Below are 16,906 nucleotides of genomic sequence, written 5' to 3' on the forward strand. Positions count from 1 at the left end.
AAAACAGTACCCTTTGTCACCAGAGAAAATAGAAGGAATCACTCCCCAGGTAGAAGAATACCTGGAGAAAGGTATACTGGAGTATTGTATCTCATCTTACAACACACCAGTAAACCCAGTAAAAAAGCCCGATGGCCAGTACCGTTTTGTTCAAGACCTAAGGGCTATTAACAACTTAGTTATTCCCATCGCGCCAATAGTCCCAGACATTAGCGCGCTTCTGGCAACCATCCCACATGAAGCCTCCCATTTTTCGGTTATCGATCTGAAGAATGCCTTCTTCAGTATACCTGTTGACAAAGAGACAAGGCCCATTTTTTCTTTTAGCCTTGATGGAAAGCGCCAAATGACTTGGTCAAGATTACCGCAAGGATATGTGGACTCCCCCGTGGTTTTTAGCATTGTACTACAGTCCACACTAAGGCCATGGAACCCCCCCCAAGGTTCGGTAGTGCTGCAATATGTCGATGACCTGATGGTCTGCAGCCAATCAGTGGAAGCCAGCCAGGAAGATAGCAAGTCATTGTTATTGTGGTTGTTAGAATGTGGATACAAGGTGTCGAAACAGAAGTTACAGTGGTGTTTAGAAAAGGTGGAATACTTAGGCTTTGTCTTCTCAAAGGGAGTAAGAAGCTTGAGCAAATCGCGGGTCGATGCCATCGTGGGCCTGGTCACCCCACACACCAAGAAAGACATGTTATCTTTCCTTGGGATGATAAGCTATTGCAGGCAATGGATACGCGATTGCTCCTTCTATGATAATATCTTAAGACAAGCCACGCTAAAAGATTCCCCCGATAATGTTAAATGGTCAGAAGAAATGTGTGAAGCGTTTAAGGCATTGAAATGTTCAATGATGACAAGTCCTGGTCTTGGCCTCCCTGATTATAGTCAAATGTTCCATTTGTATGCTAGGGATAATTGTAAAACCATGGCGGGCGTTCTCGGCCAAGAACACGGTGGGAAGATGCGACCAGTCGCATTTTTTTCTAAGGTCATGCCTCTACAAGTCCAGGGTTTTCCTTCGTGCCTCCGAGCACTGGCTACTTGCGCTATGGTTGTCGAAATGGCTACTGTTTTCACACTGGGTCACCCTACCACCCTACACACAACACATGATGTGTTATCTATTCTGAAAGGGATACACACACAACATATGTCTGCCCAGAGACAGAGTGGATATGAGATTATATTGCTGAGCAACCCCCAACTAAAAGTCCAGTACAATTCCACCACGGCAGGACCAGCAATGATCTTAAATGGATTGCTGGGACTGAAGTCCCATGATGACACTATAGCGGAAGAACACAGTTGTTTAGAATCTATAGAAGTCATGACATCTCCCAGATTAGACATGCAAAAGGCCCCTCTGGAAAGAGGGGATGTAATCTTTGTAGATGGTTCTTGCTCCCGCCCAAATGACAACACTTATCATGCGGGTTATGCAGTAGTAAAATTACCTGATGTTGTCATCGAGGCGGAACCAATCAACCACCAGTCAGCACAAGCAGCCGAGTTAATAGCCTTAACAAGAGCTTGCACTCTATATGCCAACCAACCTGTGACTATATATACTGATTCCAGGTACGCTCATGGTGTTGTCTTTGACCATGGAGTATTATGGTCCATCAGAGGATATATAGGAGCCGACGGTAAGCGCATTTCACATGCCCAATTGATAAAACAATTGCTAGATGCCATAAAACTCCCATCAGAATTAGCCATCATCCATTGTAGAGCACACACTCAAGGCTCAGATGACATATCAAAAGGAAACGCCCTTGCTGATATCACAGCCAAGTCAGCGGCTAAGACAGTTATTTCAACTTTCCTGACCATGCCAACCTTGGTACCTCTCCTCCCAGATGAAACACAGCTGCTAACTGATTTGCAAGCTTCCGCTACCCCAGAGGAACTTGCTGATTGGTGTTTTCCGGTGTTACAAAAGAGTCCTAAAACTGGACTCATTTGCAAAGAGGGGAGACCATGCATCCCACAACATAGTGCCCCAATCTACATAGCACATGTTCACGGAATAGGACACATAGGTTGGAAAGCCACTTTACAACAACTTAAAACAATGTTTTACATTACCAAAGTTGAACCTATGGTAAAAAGTTTTGTTCAGAGATGCATAACCTGCATTAGGAACAACCCCAACAACCCACACAAGGTCAAACACGAGCACCTACCCTATCCAACAACGCCATTTACACATCTACAAATTGACTTTACACATCTCCCAGTAAAGGGGGGCACACAGCCAGTTTGTGTAATTATAGATGTTTTCAGTAGATGGCCAGAGGCATTCCCTACAAGAAGAGAAGATGCTAAAACAGTGGTAGGAATCCTGACAAGAGAGATAGTCCCCAGATGGGGAATACCTATACAAATAAACTCAGACCAAGGCCCCGCCTTCACATCTAAAATTTGTAGAGAACTGGCCAAGACATTACAGGTGGAATGGAAATTCCACATTCCCTACCACCCCCAAAGCTCTGGGATTGTGGAACGGATGAATAGGACGATTAAAGACAAGGTGAGGAAAGCAACAGGTGGAACCTTTTCCAATTGGAAAAGGTACCTCCCAGCCATCATGGCTGAAATAAGAATGACCCCCAACAAAGCCCTAGGGTATTCCCCCTTCGAAATTTTGTTTGGTAGACCTTTCCCCACCCCATGGTCTAGGAAAACTTTTATGACCATGGATAACCTTGATAACCTGAGAGATGAATATGTAAGGAAGCTGATCGAAACCTTGGTCCGCACCGAGGAAGATGTTACTCGCAAATGTCCTTTTTCTTCACAGGAAAACACACACCCCTTCAGAGAGGGGGACGAAGTAGTGGTCAAGTTACATCCAAAAGGGAAAAGACCGCAAGATTTCACCTACGGACCTCCCACCATCATTGTTGCAGTGACCAGAACAGCAGTCCTGACAGAGAACAGCCCCACCTGGATCCACGCAACCCGAGTAAAGCTGGTAAAGAAAAGTCCAACCGCAGAAGCAAGTCCAGAAGCAAGTCCAGAAGCAAGTCCAGAAGCAAGTCCGGATTTAGAGACAAGAGAGGTACTAACGGAGGCAAGTTGCCTTGGCCTTGAAGAGGAAGATCCGGAAGCAAGAGAGGCACTAACGAGGGCAAGCTGACTTGCCCTGGCCTTGAACAGGATAATCAAGAAAAGGGGGTTCCGGAGGCAGACAGCCTTGGCCCTGTAGAAAAATGACAATCTTAATTTCACCGGACTCTGGAAAACTTTGGTTGCTCATAGGACTTACCTCATTTTCAGTTTTCTCCATAGTATGGGTTACCACCAACTGTATTTATAGCCCAGAAGATTTAGGGGGATTGCGAGGTATTTGCGGTAAGAATTACAGCGAAGGAATGCAAATCCCCCGAGGTAAGAGGAGTATCCCTTCCAGTAACCTTAGTTCCCAACAAATAACCATCGCACAAGTTAGAGATCAGATCACCACCAATGTTACACATACCAGGCACAAGAGAGGTACACAACTATATAACGAAGGGAGTAAGACAGATAGTCTCACAGACAATATGTTATTGTTAAAGTTTAAGTATGCCTATGCCCGAAAAACTGGATATGAAAAGTGTTGGATTTGTAGTAAACTACACCCTAGTACTGCTAGGATCCCTCTAATGGCGATGCCCCTAAATTTTTATCCCCTTTTAAACGGCACGCCTCCCATTATCCTTACCAACGTCACAAGGATGCTTCCAAATAATACCCTTACGTTTCCAATTATTGGTAGAAGCCACTCCCCAGACTGGTGTTTCAGGTTGGGGAACTCCACAAAAAGGGCTGAAGTTTGCCAACATACTAAAATTAATTTTTCAATGACTTCAATTGAGGACCCTGTATTTCACACTTCAGACCCTACCATGAACGCCACCTTAATGGATTTCCTTAGCTCAAGCTCCACCTCCCCAGTAGGTCAGCTGTTGTCAAGTTTCACCTTTTCAAGTCTTTCTGACGAGGTAATGACAATATTCAACAAAAGGCCCCTAGCCCTAGGAAACAGTATTTATATTTGTTGTGGGAAAATCTGTCACCCTTGGATCCCCACTAGACCCCAGGGATGGTGTTATCTTGCATCCCTAGTCCCCATTATGGGCGTAGTGGGAGGTGACAAGGGTGAGCATCTCCTTGAAGCTAGTATGCATCCTAGATATCCCCTTAAACATCGCCATAAGAGGGAATTATTTTTCGAGAAGGATATGGCATGGGCCTGGTTTCCTTCTTGGACCGGTTGGGGAATAGACATAATGAAAAGGCTAAACAATTACTCTAAAATTCTTGATGAAATCCTAGATAAAAATTCGGGGGACATCACCAATTTAAATGAAGAGATGAGAGCAATTAAGAAACAACTTGAGCTCCATGACCTAGCCATCGAAAGCATGAGTGCTGCCCTTACTGGGTTATGTGAGGTTACAGAGGATTACGAGTGTTGCACATGGATACACAACACATCTGTTGAAATACCCGATTATTATGATATTATTGCACAACACCGGAAGGAGGTAGATAGCCTGCAACAAGAAGCCAGGGATATTGCTAAAACATGGAGTCCTTTTGGTAAAGGGAGTTTTGGGCTTGGAGGGATATTCTCATGGTTGAAAGACATTGCTATGACTATTATAATAATTTTGCTTTTTCTATTATTTCTATATGCATGTTTTAAGCTCATAATGTGTATTATTGCCAGGGCTTCCAAATCCCCCACCCACGACACTTCCATGGTGTCAAATCAAGTTCCAGATTATGACACCCTGAAACCACACGCACCCGGGGATTACTCAACATACATTAAAATGCATAAACTAAAGAAAAAGAACCTCATCATTTAGGGATGGATGTGACTTGGTCCCTTTCCTCCAGCAGGGATGCAAAGGGTTAATCCGCCACCCACATTAGATATACCAGGGAGATGTATATCCCCTGATGACATTCCTAAATGATCATGAGTTCCAACATGAGAAAATTAATTAAGGATTTAATTATATTTTAAGAGGGGGTTGTGGGGGATGACAGAAGCTCAATCCAGCTTGCACTCCATTTTGTATGCATATACTCCATTTTATACAGACATATTTTAGCCACATAAGCAATATAAGTGTATACGTGTTTTTGCTGAGTTGTTCTATTTTCTGTTGCAATCAAGGGCCACGTAGAAACTCAGACAGTCAGCTGCCTTTTGTCATGAGTTTCTATGTCTATATTCGGTGATATGCTTACTCGCTTAAAAATCCAAAAATCCCCTAAATGACGATTGTTTTTCTGCAAAACATTTAACCTATAAGAATTGTTATATGTATTTTGAAAACCACAATGTACGCCCTTATTTCCCCTCTTTATAATCAGCAAACGAGCCAAAAATAAACAGAGTTTGGTTTCACAATTATATGTCTCCGTCTATGTTACTTCTCTGAAACGAAACCAACCTCCCAGGCCTGCAGACACAACACGAGCTGATCGCCGGGTAGTCAGGGACTATCTGTGAGACCAGGGTCTCAACACCAACAGTGACAATGGATGGCACAGTGACTGCGTTTAATGGCATGGCACAGTGGTGCGAATTGATGGCACAGTGACTGCGTTTAATGGCATGGCACAGTGGTGCGAATTGATGGCACAGTGGCTGCATTTGATGGCATGTAACAGTGGCTGCGTTTGGGGAACAGTGAGACTGCAATTTTTTTTTCCTTTGCGCCCCCCCAAAAATTTTGAGCACCAGCCGCCACTGGTTCACTCCGTTCACCAGTGCTGTTACAGTCAGTCAGTCGCCCCCCCAGCCCCTCCGTTTTTACTCACCTGAGCCCTGGAATGTCCCACGCCGAGTACGCGCAGTCTCTCTGCCTGGGGTTCTCAGCTCTTCATTTGATAGCAGCGCGGCCATTGGCTCCCGCTGGCTGTCAATAAAATCCAATGAAGCGGCCGAGTCATGCAATCAGCGGCTATGGACGCGGAATGTTGGACTCTGGAGCACGCCCCGCAAGGTAAACCTCCCTTGGGAGAGCGCTTCTTCTAGGGCAGGATCTTCAAACTACGGCCCTCCAGCTGTTGCGGAACTACAAATCCCATGAGGCATTGTAAAACTCTGACAATCACAGACATGATTGAGCATGATGGGAATTGTAGTTCCTGAACAGCTGGAGGGCCGTAGTTTGAGGACCCCTGTTCTAGGGGGGGTTATCTGATGCGGGGAAGAGCCGCCAAGGGACCTCAGAAGAGGACAATCGGGGCAACTCTGTGCAAAACGAACTGCACAGTGGAGGTCAGTATAAAATGTTTGTTATTTAAAAAACATAGCATAGGTGTGTGTCCGTCCAGAACCGATGTGTGAGCATAGGGCAGCCCGTCCAGCCTGGCAGTGCTCGGGGGAGGGGCCGCTCCTCTTTCTGACATGAGAGTTCTAGTTTTCAGTGGCTGCTGAGTGCTGATGTGCAGGAATGAATTCCTAACACTGGGAGTCTTGGATCCTGCACTGTCTCCACCAACTGCAGTTGGAATGCCTCCCCCTCCCATCTCTATCTCAGGCTGCACAGAGAGAGAACCAAGGTGAGTCACAGTGTTCAGTGTGCTGAGGGATGGCATCCCTTTACACATGCTCTGGGCTGCCCCTGCTCTAGATGTTTTATGGCACAATAGATTGCATAGGATACACAGCCTTGCCCATTCCTGCGCCTAGTCCATCTACAAATGTATAATGAGATGTAAAGGGGAGGAGTTAGTAAAATGACAACGCCCATGTGGGGGCGCCAGAAATATTTCTGCACCTAGGCGCCTATGACCCTAGGATCGGCCCTGAGCTCAAGGACCAGCTGCTTTAGGGAACAGCGGACCCGATCTCCGCCGGTGTCCCGCGATCGGGTCACAGAGAGTAAGAACGGGGAGAGGTAATTATAAACAAATCTCTCTCCGTGCTTCCGAGTGAGCCTGTCACTGATCGTCTGTTTCCTCTCCTAGGGAATAACGATCAGTGACGTCACACGCCCAGCCACGCCCCCCCCGCCCCACAGTAAGAAACACTCCCTTAGGGCACACTTAACCCCTACAGCGCCCCCTCTCGGTTAACCCCTTCACTGCATTTGCCATTTTTGTACAGTAACCAGTGCATTTTTCTAGCACTGTTTGCTGTAAAAATGACAATGGTCCCAAAATAGTGTCAAAAGTGTCCGATGTGTCCGCCATAATGTCACAGTCATGATAAAAATCGCTAATCGCCGCCATTACTAGAAAAAAAATTATTAATAAAAGTGAAATAAAATGATCCCCCTATTTGGTAGACACTATAAATTTAGCGCGAACCAATCAATAAACGATTATTGCGATTTTTTTTTTTTTTTTTTTATAACAAAAATAGGAAGAAGAATACGGGATATTTATTGTAGCAAAAAGTAAAAAATATTGCATTTTTTTTCAAAATTGTCGCTCTATTTTTGTTTATAGCGCAAAAAATAAAAACCGCAGAGGTGATCAAATACCACCAAAAGAAAGCGCTATTTGTGGGGGAAAAAGGACGCCAATTTTGTTTGGGAGCCACGTCGCACGACCACACAATTGTCTGTTAAAGCGACGCAGTCCCGAACTGTAAAAACCCCTTGGGTCTTTAGGCAGCATATTGGTCCGGGGCTTAAGTGGTTAAAGTCATAGGAAACCTGGAGTTAGGCTGTAAAGCCTCACACCTAACAACAACGAAAAGGCTTAAAAGTATTTTCACACCAAACCAAATATTCAAAAAGGAAATGTTTTTTTTTTTGTTTTTTTTTTTGATTTAATACAAACTTTATACAAAGAAAAAAAAAATGTGAAAAAATACTTCCATATGCTAAAACCAATTCTGTTTCACCAGGAAGGCCAGACAGACCCAGTTCTCCACGCTCCATACAACCGACGGCGGATCTGCTTCTCTCTCGTGTCTGTGATAATTGGCGTTATTTTGTTGCGTTGTACTGTACATCTCGTCTTTATTTTTTATTTTTTTTATGAACAACAGTGAGAACTGACTGGACTAAAAATGTACAACAAAACTGTGCTGGAATGCTATCTTACAGTGAACTGTCGCATATACATACATCGAACCGAGCCGCGTCCTTTTTTTTGCATTTTACAGACGTATAAAGTTTTAACTACAGCGCGTTACGCTTTTTTTTTTGTCGTTCAATTCATGCGCAGAATAAAAAAAAAAAAAAACTTTTTTTTACTGCCTTATTGTTTGCGGTTCTTTCGATTTTAGAGTTCTTCTATTTTCTCTGCCGCAGGTCAATCGTCACGAAGAAAGGAGATTTCATTTTCGACTAGGACAGTTAGAACTTTTTTCCTCATTGGCCGTGTTTTTTATTTCATATTTTTTTTTATTGTAGTTCTTCTATATAATATAATATTTGTTGTTGGGAATTGAATGAGAGGTAAAATGTAAACTGTTCCATGTAGTCTGTTTTTGTACATCAAAGCGCTCTGTTCATTCATTCTTCCCAGCTTGGAAGGAAGGTCTACAATTCCTCCGAACGTGGGGTAAGGAGTGCATGCCCCATGACCGGATGAGGGATTGTGGGGGGGGGGCTTTGGTGGCATGGTTTGTCACTCCGGAGACAAAATTCATAAGTTAAAGTGAATAGAAATATAAAAAAATGGCGGTACTCTAATCACATCCACAAATTGTACACTATGTACAGAAAGAAAAAAGGCGAGCCCGCTCCGGTAGGGTTGTCAGGTCCTCGGTAGGGTTGTCAGGTCCTCGGGAAGGTCCACAGGCAATGTAGTGTTCTTCTCCTCCTTTATCAGGCTCCGTTCATTAATGCTGCTCTCGGGGTGCCGCTGTCTTTTTTTTTTTTTTTGTTTTGTTTTCTTCCCGGTACCGTCTTTCACACTCTCCTCACTTGTACTGGCACGGTGGTCTGCACGTATTGGACGCCTGCCCTCACGGCCACAGTCCCGGCGTTCGGACTCACTACCACAGGGATGGTCTGTTGGCGAGAGAGAGAGAGAAAGAGCGAGGAGTTATCGAAAAAGGCAGAGGCGGTTTCTGCGCCAGGTGTGCTGGGTTGTGACGTCCAGCATTCAATGGACAGCAAAAAATGCAATACAAGGCGACAAAATCGACAAGCACGTAGGGTGCAAATACAGCAACTTTATTATCAACATTTGATCATAAAAAATGAAAAAAAAATTGAAATTTGGTCTATTAGTAATAAAGATGAACGGTTTAAAATACAATTTTGAAAAATAATTGAATCTACTCCATTAATGTTCTTTCGCGACATACGTTTTTTTTGTTCTCTTGTTTTATTATTTTATTCAAAACCGAGTACAAGTACCGATACCCCCCCAAGTACTAACCAATACTGATTACCCATACTTTTTTTAATCTCATGTGTGTTTTTTTTTTTTACCATTTATTTTATAATATTTTTGTATTTATTTTTTTACAATGCTTTAAGGGGGGGGGGGGTGGACAGTGTCTGTGCGTTTTTATTTTATTTTTTACAATACATTTTTTTATTATTAATTATTAGTTTACGATGTTTCAGTTATGTGAATGGACAGAGTCAGTGATCACTGATTCTCTACATTCGGAAAAGTAAGGAGCCGGATTTACCTACGATCGATCCTGACAGTTCGAGGAGGAGAATGGAGGGGGACACCAAGGAGAAAGGAGGGGGGGCACCGAGGAGAAAGGAGGGGGGCACCGAGAAGAAAGGAGGGGGGGCACCGAGGAGAAAGGAGGGGGGACACCGAGGAGAAAGGAGGGGGGACACCAAGGGGAAAGGAGGGGGGACACCAAGGGGAAAGGAGGGGGGGCACCGAGGAAAACAGAGGGGGACACCGAGGAAAACAGAGGGGGGACACCGAGGAAAACAGAGGGGGGACACCGAGGAAAACAGAGGGGGTACACCGAGCAAAACAGAGGGGGACACAGAGGAAAACAGAGGGGGGACACCGAGGAAAACAGAGGGGGGACACCGAGGAAAACAGAGGGGGGACACCGAGGAAAACAGAGGGGGGACACCGAGGAAAACAGAGGGGGGACACCGAGGAAAACAGAGGGGGGACACCGAGGAAAACAGAGGGGGGACACCGAGGAAAACAGAGGGGGACAGCAGCATGGAGGGGGACACGGAGGAGAACAATGGAGGGAGACAGCAGCATGGAGGGGGACACGGAGGAGAACAATGGAGGGAGACAGCAGCATGGAGGGGGACACGGAAAAGGACAGCTGCAGAACGTAGGCTAGGAGGAGTATGTGGGGGCAGTCAGCGGTGATCGTATGTGGGAGAGTTACAAGCACCGATCACCACCGATTTCACTAAAGCAGCTGAAAGCCACGGGGGGGAAGGGGGGGGGAGAGCAGAGAAACGGCTGTCAGACTTTGAAATCTATACAGGGTGGTCAGTGCTTGTAACTCCCCCACTGCACTGATCACCCTGACTGTACAAGTATCGGGTGAAGCATCGGAGCATTTGCCTGAGTATGGTACCGATACTAATATCGGGACAACCCTAGATGAAACCTATACACATTGCTGCTTTAACCGCAGACGTGGGCAGGGCCACTGATAATGGAGGGGCACCTGCTCGCCTGCACGGGGCTCAGCCCCCCCCGTGTAGGTGTGATTGTCAGGTGTCCTCACACTTTTAGTTCTATAGTGTAGGTGTGATGGTCAGGTGTCCTCATACTTTTGGCCATATAGTGTAGGTGTGATGGTCAGGTGTCCTCATACTTGGCCATAGAGTGTAGGTGTGATGATCAGGTGTCCTCATACTTGGCCATATAGTGTAGGTGTGATGGTCGGGTGTCCTCATACTTGGCCATAGAGTGTAGGTGTGATGATCAGGTGTCCTCATACTTGGCCATATAGTGTAGGTTTGATGGTCGGGTGTCCTCATACTTGGCCATATAGTGTAGGTGTTATGGTCGGGTGTCCTCATACTTGGCCATAAAGTGTAGGTGTGATGGTCGGGTGTCCTCGTACTTTTGGCCATATAGTGTAGGTGTGATGGTCGGGTGTCCTCGTACTTTTGGCCATATAGTGTAGGTGTGATGGTCAGGTGTTCTCATACTTTTGGCCATATAGTGTAGGTGTGATGGTCAGGTGTCCTCATACTTGGCCATATAGTGTAGGTGTGATGGTCAGGTGTCCTCATACTTGGCCATATAGTGTAGGTGTGATGGTCGGGTGTCCTCGTACTTTTGGCCATATAGTGTAGGTGTGATGGTCAGGTGTTCTCATACTTTTGGCCATATAGTGTAGGTGTGATGGTCAGGTGTCCTCATACTTGGCCATATAGTGTAGGTGTGATGGTCAGGTGTCCTCATACTTGGCCATATAGTGTAGGTGTGATGGTCGGGTGTCCTCGTACTTTTGGCCATATAGTGTAGGTGTGATGGTCAGGTGTTCTCATACTTTTGGCCATATAGTGTAGGTGTGATGGTCAGGTGTCCTCATACTTGGCCATATAGTGTAGGTGTGATGGTCAGGTGTCCTCATACTTGGCCATATAGTGTAGGTGTGATGGTCAGGTGTCCTCATACTTGGCCATATAGTGTAGGTGCGATGGTTGGGTGTCCTCATACTTGGCCATATAGTGTAGGTGTGATGGTCGGGTGTCCTCATACTTGGCCATATAGTGTAGGTGTGATGGTCGGGTGTCCTCATACTTGGCCATATAGTGTAGGTGTGATGGTCGGGTGTCCTCATACTCGGCCATATAGTGTAGGTGTGATGGTCAGGTGTCCTCATACTTGGCCATATAGTGTAGGTGTGATGGTCGGGTGTCCTCATACTCGGCCATATAGTGTAGGTGTGATGGTCGGGTGTCCTCATACTCGGCCATATAGTGTAGGTGTGATGGTCAGGTGTCCTCATACTTTGGCCATATAGTATAGAAAATATTTTCCAGGCCATCTATTACAATCCTACACCCAAGAAAGAGAACCCGAAAGACTTCTAATACAACCCCATTTTGTAAAGACATAATAAATAACAATACTAATAAATAATTCTTTATATCTTTTCTTATTAACAATTTAAAGTACAAATGTGTCTCCAGCCAATAAAGAAAAATCAGAAGCACACTTGGTTTGGAAATATCAACGTAAACGTCATACAGATATACAAGAGCATGCACAGAGACTGTAATTTGTACCTGGAGAGAATAGAGAGAGAGGTCTTAGTTATAGGAACAATGTCATGCCACAGAGGGAGAGATGTGTATGACAGCTCAGGCTACACAGTCAGCAATGTGAGGGGGGGGAGGGAGAGGGAGGAGAGGGGGAGAAGAGGAGGAGGAAGGGGGAAGAGGAGGAGGAGGGAAGGAGTGGAGATGAGGAGTAGGAGGGGGAAAAAGAGGAGTAGGAGGGGGGAAAAGAGGAGTAGGAGGGGGGAAGAGAGGAGTAGGAGGGGGAGGTGGGAGGAGGAGGAGTGAGGAGAGGAGGAGGAGGAGGAGGAGGAGGAGGAGGAGGAGGAGGAGGGGGAAGAAGAGGAGGAAAGGAGAGGAGGAAGAGGAGGAGGAAGAGGAGGAGGAGGAGGAGGAGGAGGAGGAGGAGGAGGAGGAGGAGGAGGAGGAAGAGAAGGAGGAAGAGGAGGAGGAAGAGGAGGAAGAGGAGGAGGAAGAGGAGGAAGAGGAGGAGGAAGAGGAGGAAGAGGAGGAAGAGGAGGAGGAAGAGGAAGAGGAGGGAGGGAAAGAGGAGGAGAAAGGAGTAAGGAGAGGAATAAGGAGGGAAGGAGAGGAATAAGGAGTGAAGGATAGGAGAAAGAGGGGAAGGAGAGGAGAAAGAGGGGAAGGAGAGGAGAAAGAGGGAAGGAGAGGAGAAAGGGGGAAGGAGGAGGAGGAGGGAGGGAAAGAGGAGGAGAAAGGAGGGAAGGGGAGGAATAAGGAGGGAAGGAGAGGAGAAAGAGGGGAAGGGGAGGAGAAAGAGGGGAAGGAGAGGAGAAAGAGGGAAGGAGGAGGAGGAGGAGGAGGAGGAGGAGGAGGAGGAGGAGGAGGAAGAAGAAGATTGAGGAGGAAGAGGAGGGAGCAGGAAAGAGGAAGAGGAGGGAGCAGGAACAGGAGGGAGCAGGAAGAGGAGGGAGGAGGAGGAAGAAGAGGGAGGAGGAAGAGGAGGGAGGAGAAAGAGGGAGGAGCAGGAAGAGGAGGGAGCAGGAAGAGGGAGGTGGAGCGGCGTGGTGACAACCATACTGCAGAAGCAACACAGGAAAAAAAAAAAGTAGACACTGAGCTACTACACTACTCAATGCCAACAACAGACTAGATGAGAGCGCTGGTACTTACAATCGTGGGTTGAGTAGTTGGGACAAAGGCCGTGGTCTGAGGCACGTGGACCAGTTTTATGGGCTGGCTGCTTGTCACACCTGTTGCTATCTGCAGGGACAGCACAGGGAACCCCTTAGATGGAGGACAGTGAAGACTACGGAGGGTGAGATTCAGGCTCCATACATGTCTGTGTTCTAGCACTGACCAATGGCGAGAGGCTTAGCGGGGGGAGGGGAGGATTCTGGGTAAGCTGCACAGGGTGTTCTGCTTCCGTCTCAATCATATTGCCAAATAATAGGACTCCATATAATCTTTATACTCTGAACATGTGAGCCTCATTCATTCATGTTATTATAAATCTTGTGTGTTCTCTTAGACATACACAGGGCAGTCATCTCTCTCATTATGTATACAGCTTGTGTGTCCTGCCTATTAGGCAAGACTATATATAGATCCTCGTTAATGAAAATAAAGCAAAACCCCGGACGAAACATATTTTTTTTCCAGTTTTGGACAGAGCAGAGGTAGGGTCTTATGTGTGGTCACCAAGACAGGAAGTGAGCAAAATCCCTTCATTGGGGCTGAGGCATTAAAGTAGACTTCCAAGCTAAACCCAACAAGTATTAAAAATAATATATATATATTTTTTTGGAGCGTTTTTATGTATTTTATTTATTTTTTTAGCCTTTTTTATGTGTTTTTTTTAGGGTGGACCTCTGCTTTAATTTCCTGTTTTGGTCACCAGCACAGGAAGTGAGGTGAAATCTCCACCACGAAGACACAGACTGCAATGAAAACCCCATAGGCGTTATAAACCTTCCTCTCTGTAACCAAGACCACAAAATATTTTTTGTCTGGAGTTTGGCTTTAAGCGCCACACAGGAGATTTAGAAGGAGGTCGGGAAGTTTTTTGTTTTTTTTTTGTCACCCAGAGGCAGAACACGGACACATAGGGCTGATCACACACACACCTGACAGCACTATACAGGCCCTGAGTCAGGGACATGCTGTATATATAAGGCATGGATGGTAAATAAAACATGAAGCATTCTGGGAGAAAGGCATCAAGCAAACATAAAAAAATAAAAATAAGCTCCTGTCCCCGACAGACAGACGCACACACACACAGATTTGTCTTCACTCACTTTGGAGGTGGGCAAGCTATCGACCAGCGATACGTACAGTGACACTCTCTTTGCTCTTGTCGGTGGCGCTCTCCTTCTCTTTGGGCGTGGCGGCGGTTTCGGCGGGAGGAGGTTGGGTGCTGGCTGCGGCCGGCGCCGATTTGTCGAGCTCGGGCTCCGCTTCTTGCTGCGTCACCGTGGCTGTGGATAAAGATAAAGACGAGCATTAATGCAAGACACGTTCCTTCCCAAATGACAATAAAAAACGGAAAGCAGTAAAAAGCATCATCATCATCACCGCTCTCGCCGTTTCTGCACAGGAAATGACCTGCCGCTGCTTCAGGCGGCATTAAAAGCAAAACCTTTGCGGGTGGCTCTGGATACAGGCTGCCAAAATGACAGCGCCAGTCCCCCACTTAAACCACATACAATTCGCAAAACATTGAAATACATTAATTTCAATGGGGCTGGTTCACATATGAGCATTCGCACTGCGCATTGCCGAAAAAACTTGTGTGTTTTCTAGGCATTGCGGTGCGGCTCAGGTGCGAATTCAGGCCCATTATCTTCAATGGGCACGCATCTGATTTGCTGATGTGTTCATTTCTCATCAGGATTTCTCTCATTCTCCTCAATACCCGTCCCCGTCCCCCCCCTCCCCTCTCCCAGGTCTCCAAATTTGCAGCTAAAACGGAGATGATCTGCTGAACAGCTCTCTTATCTTTTTGCAGAGATAACAGAGCTGGAATTCACACTGCACAAGTGTGGATCCAGCCTGAAGGTAGTTTACAGGTGTTTTAGCACTAAAAATAGTGCCTGTAAAGTGCCTGAAAACTGTCTTTCATGCCACCCCAGTGTAAAAGCCTGAGTGCTATCACACTGGGGGGCGGCGCGCTTGCGGGACGGAACAAAAAAAAAAAAAAAAACAGTCCTGCAAGCGGCATCTTTGGGGCGGTTTGGGAGTGCTGTATACAGTGCTCATAAACCGCCCCCGCCAGTGTTGCCAATCTACCAGATTGAAATTTACTGACACAACACCCAAAATTTACTGGCGCAGCCAAGTTTTTACTGGCAGTTCCAAAAGTTAAAAAATTACAGTTTTAAGTGCAAATTCCAGTAGTTATGCTACAAATAAGTACAATATGCAAGTAGCAATGTAATTTAAGGTAGATATTAAGGCAAAAAGCATATTTCTTGTTTTGTTTTTTTCGATATAGTAAGTAGCTCAGGGACAGGACTCAGGGGGGCAAGAAATTAGAATGAGCGATGTGCTCGTGAAATTAACTCCTCACTGACATGACACGTGCTCTACTGAGTCACAGTGACGGTCTCTCTCCATGCCAGGTGGCCCCTTCAGTCCACTCCAGTTCAAACAACACTGACAGTCCCGCTCCTGGCTTGCCTTACTCCCGGTCCTGCAGACCCACACACGAGGCTCTGGCTGCTCCACTCGGCTCCCTTGCACCATGACATCACACCGCCTCAACGACACGCTCAGACACCGCCTCCACCAGACCCGTCCCCCCACCGGCACCGCCCAAACACACTGTAGCAGGCACTTGGATGGTCTCAGCTAGGTCGGACCCGAGCTGCCTATGCACAGTTCCGAGCCGAGTGTCACAGCCATATATTTTACTGGCGACCTTTTTCCTCTTACTGGCATATACTGGCAGGAGAAAAGTGCCCATTTTTTTACTGGCTGTCAGTAAAAATACTGGCAATTGGCAACACTGGTCCCCGCCCATTGCAATGAATAGGCAGCACCAGGGATGGACTGGCCATTGGGACTACAGGGAGTTTCCCGGTGGGCCGATGGCTCAGTGGGCCGGCTTCAGTGACAGGGGACTGCCGCCCCCCTTCGCTCCTCTGTCTCTCCCTTCCCGCAGTGCTCACCTCCTCTCCCTCCCTGTAGCGCTCACCTGGGGGGAACAGAGAAGCAGGGGGAGGACCAGAGGAGCAAGGGGGACAACAGAGGAGAATGGGGGAGGGGACAGAGAGCTGACTCAACAGCTATGGCCTGGGAGTTTCTCACTTCTGCCCAATCTTGTCCCATAAGGGGGGGCACCGAACTGATTCTTTGCCCCGGTGAAATAATGTCTAGCTTCCCCACTGGTACTGCATATAAAAGTACCAGTCGTTCTACTCTAATAAAGTAGAACGGCTAGTGGCTAGTGAAGGGGGAGAGGGGGCTTGGGTGGCCGGGGGGGGTGGGGGTAGCGGGAGTTGTCCGGCCGCCATGGGAGAGACCTGTCAAAGTGGGCCAGTCTGGATGAAGTCCAGGGCCAAATATTTGTCCCAGTCCAGCCCTGGGCAGCACTTTGGAAATGCCTGAAAAGCGCTTTGGAAGCACCGAAACCCTTCTAGCGGGGGGTTAAAGGCGCACCACTAGCGGCAGAAAAGCGCTGCTAAAACTACGGTAAATCGTCACTAAAAACGAGCGTCGCTTTACTGCCAACGTGGCCGCAGTGTGAAAGTAGCCTAAGGAGTAAAACAAATCTTAATGCCCAA

The 16,906-nt window shown here is 46.7% G+C and overlaps 1 protein-coding gene across 7 annotated transcripts in view; it reads right to left on the reverse strand.

The window, feature by feature from the left end:
* Positions 1-7,998: 7,998 nt before the first annotated feature.
* The window catches only part of ZMYND8 (zinc finger MYND-type containing 8), a 142,308-nt gene continuing 133,400 nt past the window's right edge, over positions 7,999-16,906 (reverse strand). For 4 of the 7 annotated variants that reach the window (XM_040330305.1, XM_040330304.1, XM_040330306.1 and 1 more), the window contains 3 exons: positions 14,457-14,599; positions 13,293-13,382; positions 7,999-8,987 (listed from right to left, as the gene is read on the reverse strand). In XM_040330305.1, coding sequence (XP_040186239.1) covers positions 8,886-8,987; positions 13,293-13,382; positions 14,457-14,599 — 335 coding nt within the window. In that variant the 3' untranslated portion in view covers positions 7,999-8,885. Of the gene's footprint in view, positions 8,988-13,292; positions 13,383-14,419; positions 14,600-16,906 lie in introns of those variants that run through there. The other 3 variants (XM_040330308.1, XM_040330309.1, XM_040330310.1) reach the window with 3 other exon arrangements.

Source organism: Rana temporaria, chromosome 12, assembly GCF_905171775.1.
Source record: "Rana temporaria chromosome 12, aRanTem1.1, whole genome shotgun sequence".
Classification (NCBI taxonomy): Eukaryota; Metazoa; Chordata; class Amphibia; order Anura; family Ranidae; genus Rana; species Rana temporaria.